The sequence below is a fragment of the Bombus pyrosoma genome, linkage group LG4 (assembly GCF_014825855.1).
Source record: "Bombus pyrosoma isolate SC7728 linkage group LG4, ASM1482585v1, whole genome shotgun sequence".
Classification (NCBI taxonomy): domain Eukaryota; kingdom Metazoa; phylum Arthropoda; class Insecta; order Hymenoptera; family Apidae; genus Bombus; species Bombus pyrosoma.
The window spans coordinates 2,836,125-2,849,718 of NC_057773.1; the positions used below are offsets into that span (position 1 = coordinate 2,836,125).

The following is a 13,594-nucleotide window of genomic DNA, read 5'->3' on the forward strand; positions in this document are numbered from 1 at the left end:
AATGATTATTTTATAAAAGTGTAATGTGATAAAGGTGTAGAAAGATGGTAGAAATTATAATTTTTAAGTTGATAATGTGATAATAAAATATTTTATTGTGACAATAAGATTATTTATAATAATAAAATTTCAAAAGTAACTAAAGATGAGTTGTGTGTGATAAAATATTTGTGATATTGAAATAAATAAAATATTTCATGCTTAATAATAGTATTCAAACAGTAGATCAGCTTCTGTGAATACCTAATATAAATAGGATTACCAATCGTTACTATCAGCAACATCACCATATTCGTCATTACTTTCATGCCTTAATACAGAAAATAAGACATCCCTGACTTTTGGTTTGGGATCTTTGGTAATTTTCGTTGGTACAGCTTCTGCTTGTCCTAACATCCATTCCAGTTCTATAATAACACATATAATAAATTTATATGAATACCAATAGAACCGAGACAAATTACTAAAATAGATATTTCATTAAATTTCCAATTGTACATGCCTGCTTCAGTTAATTTCATGCCTCTTAATTCCATTGGACCAATAATTTGTTTTATCATATTTCCATTGTGGTAGATAAAAATTGTAGGAAGATTGCTATCAGGCCAGTTGGGAATGCAAGTAGTAGAAATACTTTTCAAAAATTTTGTTGCAGGAAATTTTTTTGCTAAGTTAGTTAAATACTGATTTATTAGTGAGCAGAGGGGAATGCTAAAACAAAAATTGTAAAGAGATAAGATTCTCTTAATATCTCTATTAAGAATTTTGATATGTAATATCTATGAATAGAAGTGTATTATATATACCCAGCTTTATATAAATGAAGTATAACCCAAACATCATCTCCTGCTTTATTTATTTCTTGAACATAATCTTTTGCTGATATTTCCTTAACTTCACCATATTTAGATTTGCTAGCTAACTCTTTCATTTCTGCTATTCTCTTTCTTCGATATTCCAATAGAACTCTTTCATCTTCTTCGTCCTCTAGTTCATCCAATTCATCTAGCGTCTTATTTTCTAAATCATTGGCAGCTATAAGAAATAAGAAATATCTAGATTAATAAATTTTAGTTTGGAATTGTATCGACATAAGACAAATAAAATAAATATTCAATTACTACGTCCGGTTTTCTCATTTATAGTATTTTCCACAATGTCAACGATTTGATCTTCCGTAACTTCTTTCTCTTTCTCTGGTATAATCCCTTTTCTTCTGAGAATGTCATTCCACTCTGTGTCTTCATTTGGATCTTGCTGTGTTAATAAATTTAGGTTAACTAGTTAACTAGTTTATATATTTATATTGAAAAATAATATGAAAATCTTTTATATTTTATCTTATGCTTTATTGCATTTCGATCATTACAAGTTTATTTAATTATTTATTTTAATTTTTGATCTGCAATATATGGCACCCCTTATTAGGAACCAGAAATGTTCAAAATGACATAACCTCTATTTAAAAAAGTTTTTCTATGCTTACCATGATGTAAGATTCTTTTCAAAATATTATTTCGTGTGCAAAAGAATTAATTTGCGCTATGCAAATTGTCGGGTTGATAGAGTTAATATCGTTAAGTAATGGATTTCGCTTCTAATGTTAGAATACTTGTGATCAACAGCTGATCACGTTTCCCTACAATGAGATACGCTACGCAACTGTACTCTTATTCTTGACTTACGTGCATTTATGGTATCATCAATGACGCATTCACATTCGAATCTCATTCTATTTAAAAACCATGCAATTAGTCAGTGGCGCTCCTGGTGGCATGTTAAAGTTCCAAAACATATTTTAAATTTAATGTAACTTAATTTATTCATTTTATTTATCTAAATTTTCAGTTTTTTATTAGCGCAATCCATAAATTAATTTTTAGACAAATCTAAGAACCTATATATTTTATTCTGCTATGAATGAAATACAATAATGTAAAATAGTGAAATAATAGGGAAAGAAAATTGCCATAGTAAAAAATGTATACACTTTTGTCTTTAATAATAAATAGCAAATGGTGGTATACTCGATATATCATTTTGATGCAATTAACACTTATATGGAATACAATACTTATTACGTATTTACGCCTATATTCGATGACTGTACATTCTGTCGACTGTAATCAGAGAAACCGGTTGATCGTGCAGCTGTGCTGGTCCACGGCCATGTTTTGTATCCCGCACCAAATACCTAAAACCAGTTTGGGACATCACCTCGATAATATTTATAGGCATATGGAATGATAATTTCTGTAACGGTACAACGTTAGTATCAAACTGTACGCTTACACTTAGATTTATGCAGATTAGATCATTTCTTGTTTACATCTTTTTCTTTTTCCTCCCCTTTTTTATATTATTTGTTCACGTTTTTTACACCAAAATTTCGAGGAGTTACTAACAAAACCAGTCTCATTTAAATTTCAAATGAACGAAAACGAAGAACAGGCAATGCCGCGTAAACATATCATCTTGATTGCTTTTTGTTTTGTTTCAAGGAGAGGTATATAATAAGTTGCGTAAGGTTTACAATCAATAAAATTTGCATATAATATTCTGATTAAACGAGCGCGCGCGCTGTTTGCGAATTCTCGACTTCATCGAGCCTCTGTTTAATATTCAAAGTCGCGTCGAATTTCACGAGCATGGGGAAGAAAAAGAGAAAAAGGAAGAAAGTTGCAATCTTGCTTGCCACCGGAGAAAGAACGCGGATTAATTTTCCTTTGAGTATATATATACGCACGGCGTATAAAGCTTAACGCACATGTAACACCGCGAAACATTCAATCCGTTTTCACGGTGCTTTCACGTCGCGTGCATACCTTTGTATGGAACGGTCTTTGTTGTTGGATCGCATAAAAGAAATGCGTTTCCTCAACGGTGGCGAGTAAATTACAGAAAATATGTATTTGTATGGTATACCCGCGATTACTGATGGTTGAAAGTGAACACGTGTTTCTTTATCTTGTTATAACAACGGCATAAAGAAAATTAGTAAATATGGTGGGCAAATTCCATTTATAATTCAAGCGATTGAGATCATTTTAATTAAAAATATTTTCTGATCAAAAGCGCTAAGTCGTGTAACGATCTTGGTACATAGATAACTATCTTGTGATTGAAAATATATCAATTTATCTTTTAACTTATCTATTTTAAAACTTGTTAAGTATATATTTCTACGAAATTGTCTTATCGAATTATAATCTTTTTTCTACAATCTTTTAGGTATATTATACCGAATGACTAAATGTAGTACTACGTTAAATTATAATTAAATTTAGTATTCTTTTAATTAAATTTAAATGTGAATTTCATCAGCTAGCTATTCTTAGAACAATACAAAAAATTCTCCTCCAATTGAGATTCGAATTTCATATTTTTATACGAGATGAAAGGATTTGAAGACGAGCTGAAATATTCATGCAAAAATTAAATTCTCCGAAAGATGTATCTAGGAAATTGACACAATGAGAACAACAGCAGGGAAATACTGACCAAAGCTTCCCTTGCGTGAATGTATATTGCACGCACCGTCTGTCGTTATTGTTTTCCATTGTTATGCTCTTTTTTTTCGAAAGCATTGTTTGGCAAAGCACTCGTGTTTCCGGTTGCGTGCTAGATTAGAACTTAACCCTGTATTTAGGCGTGTGCAGCTCGATTCAATGGAATGTCATTCATGTGCGCTTATGTATCACGTTGGCGCTAGAGCAGATTGTCACAAATAAAATGTCAGCAATGATGTGATTTAATGGGATGCGACTATCATTTCATCGGTATTTCCATATTTCCACTATTTAAACACAAAAATGTCAGTCATGTGATTTCTAATATTTATTAATCGTTCCCAATCTAAGCATTTCTTACGCTTTCACAATGAAACTTTTCGAAACAAAAAGTTTCGTTTCGAAAAGAGAAAAGTTATAAATATTCTCCTTCTCTCTTCCATTTTTCATCGATATAAGAAATAATTTTCGTGTTGCCAATATGCCAATAATAAATCATTATTATCAGTCTGTATCGATAATATTTTATTCATTTTTTATCAATTTTTTATTCAAAATGGTTTTCCCCAAAATAATTCGTAACCTTTTATCTGTATTCGTCCATTGGAATTGGTTCTATTATCGTATTATTCACTTTCCGAACGTCGTACGTAAATACGTAAATGCAATGCATCTATTGTCTGATCATGGGTCATCCGTCCATGTACCACAATCTCGTGGTCAGCTCCTTCGTTATGTCGATACCCTTTTTGTGGTTAGGTATCGATGCTCCCCAGACCTTCTTTCCTTGAATCACGAAGCGAAGATCGAGCTTGCCAATTCTCGAGGCGTGTTGAAAATGCCAATTGCTCGCTACAAGTTAAATTCATGAGCACACGTAATGAGCAGCTTATACTTTCGTTGGCGTTTGGCATCAGGAATATCTATGTGTAACATAAAATTATATTTCTCTTATCATTATACTATTTATATATAAGAACGCCAAGGGAATTATTACCATATGTGAAAACCTTGAAAGCAAGTGGAAGGAAAATTTTAAAACGGTTAACGCAACTGCGATTCGTGATACGAATAAAATACAAGATCGCAGTCGGGTTCTGACGCAAACAAGAAATTTAATGACAGTTCAATTAGCTAAGAACAGATCACTGATCTAATTTGCATATCCAATGCAATGTATCAGAAATCGTAACTAATTATGTAGATTCGTTCCTTTCATCAATTCACGCCACTGTACAATGTAAATTTTCATCAGCCGATATGAAAGTGATTTGGCTTGTAACAAATACACACGAAACTTACTTCTCGGAGACGTTTAACGATAACAGCTGATATATTTACAGCCTCCTGGTTAGGTTCGTTCGAACACGGGTAGTAACCGCGAAATGTGAACGCACGTAGAACGATAGCATGAGCGCAGGATGTGCTTGTATTTACAAATCACGGTGTGCGGCACGCACGCACTGCCGTTCGTAAACTCGCGTATCCTGGATCGTTGGTCTTTTTGCAATTTGTTTAATGATCCTCGCATAACTCTGGCAGAAAACGACCGCTAACGAATGCAAAATTTCCTCACTATTAGGAGAGAAAAATTATTCGTATCCTTGGAAGACGTGGCAACTAACATTTTCGCAGTTTCTCACTATCTAATGCTATTCTTTATACAATTCGGTAATTGTTAAATTATATTTAGTTGTATTTAGCGCTCTGCGCTAGACATATTGGTAGACATATTGTTACAGTTATGAGAATTGTCTGGAAGTATGCGTAAAATTTAAGTATGTACGTAGATTGCTAGAATTCAGTGATGTAAATTGACTGGAAAGATTGCAAGTAAAATTTTGTGTTAACTTAACGCCAATTTTTGCTATCAATTTGTAATTATTCAAGTTCGCGATATCTTCATTAAAAGTACGAACATTTAAAACCGTAAAAGAAGATTAAATTTTTAATACATCCAGTCAAATATTTCACCCATGCAGAAAACCAATGTGGAAATCCAAAATCTTACTAAAGTATCGAAGACGCGTGTACCTAAGCGTTTCCTTGTTTGCTCGTCCGGGCAAGAGAATTTGCATAATCACGCGTATAGCACCACAATGCTACGGAAGGGAAAGGGAGGCATGCAATGACCTTGTGGAGGCTTATGTGTGCGATAGGATCCTCAGTAGAGGCGTTAAACGAAGGTAACGATAGGGAATTGGAAAACGAAGGTCTGATAAAATGTTATTCGCTTGTACATACATATGTACGTTCATTTTACCTAGAATGTAGCCCACCGGAAATTTGCAGTTAGTTGCATTCCTTGCAGGGTCGACTAATCTAGGGATAACTCTATTCGCGAGATCGTTAATTGCTCCCCTTTCCAAATGAAAATGTAATTTTCACTCTGCCGCCGATTGGCTTCGATTCGAAGACTAATTGGATTTTAATTATGAATGTTTTAGTCGATGTAGGAGGGCAATTAAGATAAATGTGATATTAACGATTTGTCTATTCCTATTACATCGAAAGATTATTAGACATTTATTTGAGTATTTTCCATTTTTTCCTGTGATTTTCCAATTATAGATTTTTAGTGTTACGCGAACGTTTACACATATTACATTTTTCATTGCGGGGGAAGAATAGAATTAAAAAATTTACGAAGTTTGTAATTATATCTCGTGTTCTCTGATGTCAGAGGAACTGACTTTCATTTTTTGGAACAAAAATATAACTTGATTGAAAGGCGGACAGGAATTTAATTATAGAATCCAGTTTTCCCCCCTGTTTGGAAAGCAGCACGTCAAAGTAGAACATCTGTATCTGGTTGAATAACAACCTTGTCAATCAGAGGTAAAATGTTACAATGTAAAAATTAAATTCTAAAATCTGACAAAAAGGTCAGTTCTTCTAAAAATCTTCTGTTTTCTCAACTGCGTATAGAGCGTCATCATAATTACAGTACCACTCGTATTTGTCCGAACAATACCTCACTTACATTATGAAAGCTCGGTAAGAATTCCTTAGTACAGATACAATTTCTTATGGATTCTTTGCTATATGACTCATTCTTAGGAAATGAATGATGTTTTTATTGTATTATTGATTGCAATTATTCGTATCTTAGATCTAAATTATTCAAGTCAAGTAAGACTGCGATACGATTCTTTATTAGAACAATGAACTATTTGTATTATATCACTGGTTGCAATCGCACGTATCTTACGTTTGAATTCATCCAACGTTCATCGACTTCTGAATTGTAAAAATACCAAATTTAAATTGAATCATTATACATATACGAGTTTCTCAAAATCCAAATTAATTAATTCCATCTTCTAATTTAATCCTTCGGATATATGATTAACGATCGATTTTCAAAAAACCGGTTACTCCTGTGACTTCATTTGTCATAAAGAGATAATATAAACAATAGCAAGTTCTAAAATAAATTTAACGAACAATATTTCTACATTTATAAGTCGTAACATATGAAATTTTCGATTTTTAACGATACTTCACCGAGATCTAAAAAAAAAACAAATGTTTCGTGCGTAAAATCTAAAAAATTAAATCAATTTAAAAATAGCATTATAACATATAAAATGATCTACAAAAATAAAGATATATATATTGAAGAAAATAAATGGTTTAGAAAATTAAAAATCACACGTAATATATCCATAAAAGATTTCTACAAATATCCGAATGCTTTTACGAGCCACTGTACAAAACGCTAAGAATCCTTGAACAATTCTACCGAACGAATTTCCATTTTTTTGAGGTTTGAATGTAAAATAGTCGCACGGTTTGTTATCAGTAGGTTTCGAGTACGGCACAGCGTGTTTCGCCGCACGATAACAGGCGCGCGTATACCTGAGCGCCGCGAACAGCCAATGAAAGAGTTGGTTCAGCGTCGACCATCTTGCGCGGCTCTGCTTTCGAGTTCGGAGTCGCGTGGCGGCGACGTTCGGCTTGCAGTGTACGCCGACTGCCGAGCCGTGACTGACTCTGTGCCTCGTGGCCCTCGTGACTTTCCACTGTGACCGCAGGTCCGTGTCTTTTCTCTTATCGCTGAAAAATTGACGCGACCATTCCACGGGGACCAACCAGTCGATCGTTTTTTATGTGACTCGACTTTGCGACTGTCAACAGTCGATCGTCAATTCCGTAAGAACGCGTGTGTTTACCTTCTGCTTCTCTTCGTCCCTTTTTTTCAAGAACAGACCGCGTGACTGTCATTCGTTGTCGGATGACAAGACGAACGTGTTTTTTTTTTACATACACACGACTTCCTTATTAGAAGAATTTAGCTGAACCGTCTTTTTCAAGGTTGAGTTTACTAAATTGTGGATAATAGTCGTGTGTCGCGTGTTAGTATCTAATTCGCGTTGTGATTGTATACAGACTACGTTTGACGTTAATAAACACTGAGGTGTGTGTTGGAAGAGGAGATTTGAAAGAATTTTGCTGGATTCAAGCTGCATTGTGTGTAAAGGTATTTTGTACTATCTAATTTGACTCATTTTAGATAATTGATATAGATAGACCATATATTTAGTAATTAATTAATTACACGTTACTAAAACTGTCTTTTTATCTATTTGTAGCAATAAATATGTATTTTTGCAGCATATTAAATATTTCGAAGGTGTCACCTATTACGATATTAAACCTTTGATTGTTTTATATATTTTTCGTGTATTTTTAGGAGATATCTTCGAATTATACAAATTGCCCCATTTCCAACTATCTTAGTGACATTAAAATCAATCAACCAGATTGAGCTAGCTTCTTTTTTGTCTCTCCTACGTATAGTTTATGAAACCTTTTATGATTAAAATATTCTATGCATTTTCATGTGTCGTATATAATAAAATAAATAAACACGTAGGATATGTAATCTAAAATATGTAAAAATATTAAAATTTCAAATCATCGGACAATAACAATGATATTACGCATTATGCAAATTTATGTCATCAAAATGTGGAAAAATGATAATTAACACTTTAACTTTTTTTTAAATAATACGACGTTTCGAATAATGATATATTTCATATAATATATCATATAATATATGATAGAATATTAAATCACTGTATAACCTGTTAAAAAGTTCCACAAGAACTTATTATCAAATTACGTACAATTTCTTGTCATTGATTAAGATCTGAACAACATTCGAGGGATTACATCACAAACAGTTTGTAAATTGCGCGAGTATTCCTCGTTGACAAACGGCCTTCGTTACGGTACGTGGCACTGACATCTTTGCAGTAAAGAAAGCGTGTCGTACAAGCGACGCGTAATTGCGTCTAGTATTTGGTGCAGCGGGACGATCTTATTCGATTTAACCTTGCACTTTCGCCAAGGTACCTTCGTGTCGTTCGTTTATTGCGCCTCTTGTTCAGCGGCAATTGACATCTCACTTTTTACGACTTTCGAAGAGATAGTAGTCTTGACATTACGCTATCAGCATCATTTGTTTGTCGGATAGGTCACTGAACTTTGCAGCACCACGTCTAGTACTATCAATTTTTTTATTCGCTTTGCATTTGCTGTTATGTAAAATTGAGTCGTTGGTTTATGGATAAGATGATTATTATTTGATATTGATCGTTTTCATTGATTACGAAAGATTGTGGGAAAAGACGCTATAAAGGAGATTTGAAGAAACTTGGGTAAAATTAAACTTTAATACGCGCACACACAGTCTCCTCTTTTTTGAAACAATGGACAACATATTGTGATTGTATTGGAAGCAACGATATGATAGTGTGGATTATAATATATATACATTCAGATTTGTAAAAGAAAGGGAATGCATAATTCAGTAAAATTATATATTTAATAGGATTATACGTATATTATATTATATTATTATATGTATATTTCAATAAATCTTTTAGTTTTAGTAAATGGCAGGAAAATAGCCTCTGTGAGAGTTATTTCGAAAGAGTTAAGAGAAGAATCTGTAAAATCTGCTTTTAAACATTGAAACGTACTATCATTAAGGCTTGAAAATTTATGATAAAATCGTTTAATTGATCATGCATTTTATAGGTATCGTCTTCTGTTATATACGTATTGTTTATTATTTGATCTTTTGAGAATAGGTGTATGTAATTATACCATACGACTGTTTCGTCGTTCTAGATTGAGATATCGTAAATTTACAACTAAATTATTCCAAAGTATGTACATATTATTTTGTCGATTCATGTGTCGATACACGCGCGTGCAATTAATCTTTGACGAAGTTCGTCAAATACAAATACATACTGGTAATGAATTTATATATCTAGTGGAGAGAATACCATTGGTCCGCGCGCTGCAATTAACAGGCCGATTAACTTCGTTTGTCATTGATCAATTTGTTCGTTACCCGTATACAGTCTTTATCGATTCAATGACAATTCGATATCCGAACGCCCTTCTAGAGAATAATTATTAAATTACCGTTGAGCAGTGTATGAAAACTTTTGTATTTGTTAGGAATTCAAGCCCAACTTCATTTTTTCTTTGGAATTCAATTGATACGATAATAAGGAATCAACTTAATACAACATAAATAATGCTAAACTTAATGTAAATAGTAATAAAATAATCCCAAGTATATTTGCAAATTTTTTTATCGTAAACAAAGAACGTGGAAGTAAATTTATTTAAGATATTGTATCTCGAACGTATGATTAAGCAGCCACGCTTAACAAATACTCGTGTCAATTATGCGAAGTAGAAGGAGAATGCTTCTAAAAAGGAAAGAGATTAACGTTAATCATCTCCCTGGGCGCGAGTGTTCTTCAATTTTTCCACTCCATTGTTAAACGACGAATTTCGTCAGCTACAAGATCCGAAAGACCCACACGTTATTGTCTCTTTGCGAGAACAATGAATCATTTGCCATGTTCGACACTGCATTTTTTCTGTTGCACGTGCATACAAAACGCGAAAGGGAAAAACGTTCTCTATCTGCATACGATGCATCTGTTTATACATTCCCTGACGCACACGTTTATATGTGTATGAATCATATCGATAATAATGCAGGTTACTTATCTTAAAGCAAACGAAAATCGGCAATATGCAAACTTTTAAATTCCAAAATCGTAGTTCAAGCGAGATTTTTCTATCAAACAAGAAAAATGTAAATGTCATATGGTAGATTACATTCCATTGACAGTAACGTTAAATAATATTTATTGGACACAAAGGAATAGAAATTCAAAAGAAAATACGCATTCGAAATTCTCGGTAGTTATAGAGCGCACTTTTGAAAGAAATAAAAACAATATTTCTCTGAGATACAGATTTGCAGCCGTTTAACATATCAAGAAAGTTTTCCAATTTATGAAACGGAAATTAATCGAAATATTGTTTATTTAATACGAAGTTGAAAAATTCATCGTGGAAAAAATTTCTGTGGAAAATATATTTTAATATTTGTGCTCGTTTCAAGCTTTATAATCGTATTTCATGTATCCATTTATTCTTTATCTGTTAGTAAAAAGTCGAATATGATCCGAAATCAAGATTAAACTTTGAAATTTACGATAAAAAATGCTTTAAATACATTAATATAATGATATAAATACTTCAATATAAAAATTCTCGGTTTTATATATATTATAGAAGATAAAATAATTTCGCTAATCGTTATTCTATCTCAATATTCGATAAAATAATCAGAGATTACAAGAACACAGTAAGTTGCATTCTTCATTTCTTAGAACGAAGCAGTTTTAAACTTCAGTACGTCACTTGGATTTTAATTTGGTTTTAGGACTTCAATCAAAATTAGGAAAATTACAAGTAGCATTAATACAGAAATGATTAATATTAACGAACGTAGTTTCAAAAGGTGATAGATAGTACACAATATTCATTAAAAAAATACGATAAAATTGACACGTTTCGAAGTTACATATATCAATGCAACGTTACTTATGAAACGTCCCATGATATAACACAATAAATTGATCGGCCCTGTTGAATACTCCTTAAGATACAAGACACGAAAAAACTTTCTCATCGCCCTATACCTTTAACCTATTTACAGACACCATTTTTCATCGCAGTTCTTTTTCGTTCTCTTCGTCCTCCCACGTAGCAGTTCGGAATATCCCGTTGCTTCGTTCCGTGTTGTTTCTCTCGAAATTTGTCCGTGGTGTATTAATCATTTTAATACTCGTTTCTCGCGTATCATTTTCACCACCATTACCCTTTATTTGCTCCGTGCTCTGGTTTCAATTTCGACGCTGCGACGACCATGTTTTCTCGCTTTGCCACCAACAATCCTAGCTTCTTCTTTTTACTCACAATGTTCAAGGTTTTTTTCTTTTTGCGTGACCCTTGTGCAAACTCTACTATCAATATTTTCATTGCCGCATTGTTGCCCTTTTAATAACAGCGACCATAGTTTTGTCTTGCCCATTACCTCGTCACATTTTTTCTTATTCGTCTGTCTCTGACCTCTGCCTCCTCTTTATCTTCGCCGTTTCGACTGTACAACCTTTGTTCGCTATTTTCACGACTTTGCTTCTTGCCCTTTTGCTCTGTACCCACGCGACCCATATTTTACATCGTGCTCATTTTTTTGGCAATCCCCAATTTGTATGCCGTGGTCGTTCTCTATATTTACGACTATATCGCGGGAGTTGGTGGCAAAATTAACATTTGCGTTTTACAAGACCGAAGTTACGACTCAGTATCGGTAAATTATTTTGCGTTATAGTAATAATAAATGGACTTCTAGTAGTAAAAATAGTAAAAGTTACAGTCGGCTGATTATACTACTTGGTGTAAAATTGTACAATAATAAAAAGGTCTATAACCTACAGTGTATAATCTCTTAATTTACTAATTTACCAAACTTGTTATTGCGCAAGAGGGTCTGGTATAATAAGGTTACAGTTTTCTGTAATCTGCTTGGGACATATTAGTTGACAGATTTTTTATCGAGTTCATCGTTTGTTATTTAATTGCTCATCTTAATGCTAAGGTTATACCTCACGATGTAAAAACGGAAGTGATTCTTCAACTTCCGTTCAAATTAATTATAAATGAACCGAAGTAGGAAACGTACATTGCGTTTCTTCAAGTGTATGAATAACTTAAATGTTGCTTATTTCTCCTTATTAGAGATAGAGCGTACATTTTATTGCGGACATTCCTTCTCGACTAACGTTTGATTATTAAATAGCATGGCGAACAGCTGGTTTGCAATTTCCTTGAGAACGTTTTGATTCAGATTACGATACGTTTGTATTCTCTTCTGGGAGAAGTCGAATGTTCTGTGCGATAGCAAGTGTACTAAGATGTAGATTAAACGACTTGTACGTATAATTCCTTTCTTTGTAGGCCTACCAGAGTATATGTATTTATCGCAGGTATATGTATGTTATCGTGATTATCTTAAATTCAATATTATGTGAGTATTTTAATATCGTAAGTTATTTTGATTTAAAATTATATTTCTCATTTATTTCAAGTTGGATCACAGGTAAAATGACCATTGGTGTACCAATAGAGACGCGAAGTCAAATTATTGCAACATTGGCGCCGTGAAATGTGAAAAAGATTACGTGGCTTGTTGGAAGTTTGCACATGGTTAAAAATAGTCATACTTAAATGCCTTGAACGCAGATTTATTTCTGCACTTTTGCATACGGTATAATTATCGCGAGATTTATCTTCCATAAAAAAGTTAGTATAGCTGGTATTATAAACCTCCAGTCTGCCAAACCTGTTCTTTTATCCATTATTATTGTTCATCTCCTCAATAACGAAGATTTTAATCCCTGTCAAGTATCCATTGGTAACGAATACACTCTTTGTAGGTCGAATTTCTTATTATTAACCCTCTATAACTGGATTTTTTACTCGACAAAAATAAATCACTGCTAATTATCATTTTCGATTTTGATAAGAGGAATTGGAATTAATAGTTGTTACAAACGGGTTGTACAGACAATAATGTAATAATATAAATAAAAGATAAAATATCGCGATAACAAGTACATAAAATAATTCCTTGAAAAATACACTGTTCAATTCCAGAGAAGGGCAATTGTATGCCTTATGATGCTATAATACTG

General features: G+C 33.0%; 2 protein-coding genes across 4 annotated transcripts in view; one reads left to right on the forward strand and one right to left on the reverse strand.

Moving 5' to 3' along the window:
• LOC122566427 overlaps nucleotides 1-13,594 on the forward strand; it is a 132,470-nt gene that overhangs the window by 270 nt on the left and 118,606 nt on the right. The window contains exon 1 of one of the 3 annotated variants that reach the window (XM_043723627.1): nucleotides 7,504-7,992. The exons of 1 other annotated variant lie outside the window; for it this stretch is intronic. The gene's annotated coding sequence lies outside the window, so the exon portion shown is untranslated. Of the gene's footprint in view, nucleotides 1-7,503; nucleotides 7,993-13,594 lie in introns of those variants that run through there. One more of the 3 variants, XM_043723623.1, reaches the window with a different exon arrangement.
• Nucleotides 114-1,676, reverse strand: LOC122566431 (viral IAP-associated factor homolog). Its single transcript, XM_043723640.1, has 5 exons — nucleotides 1,487-1,676; nucleotides 1,122-1,257; nucleotides 807-1,035; nucleotides 503-711; nucleotides 114-407 (listed from the first exon to the last, which is right to left on the reverse strand). Exons 1-5 carry the CDS (start codon nucleotides 1,487-1,489, stop codon nucleotides 259-261), a joined length of 726 nt encoding a protein of 241 aa, XP_043579575.1. The 5' UTR covers nucleotides 1,490-1,676; the 3' UTR covers nucleotides 114-258.

Excerpts from the sequence above, each read along its gene's own strand:
- LOC122566431 (XM_043723640.1), bottom strand. Across the intron at positions 712-806 it reads CTTCATTTATATAAAGCTGG|CATTCCCCTCTGCTCACTAA; the intron begins GTATATATAATA and ends TTTTTGTTTTAG. Across the intron at positions 408-502 it reads CATGAAATTAACTGAAGCAG|AACTGGAATGGATGTTAGGA; the intron begins GCATGTACAATT and ends GTGTTATTATAG.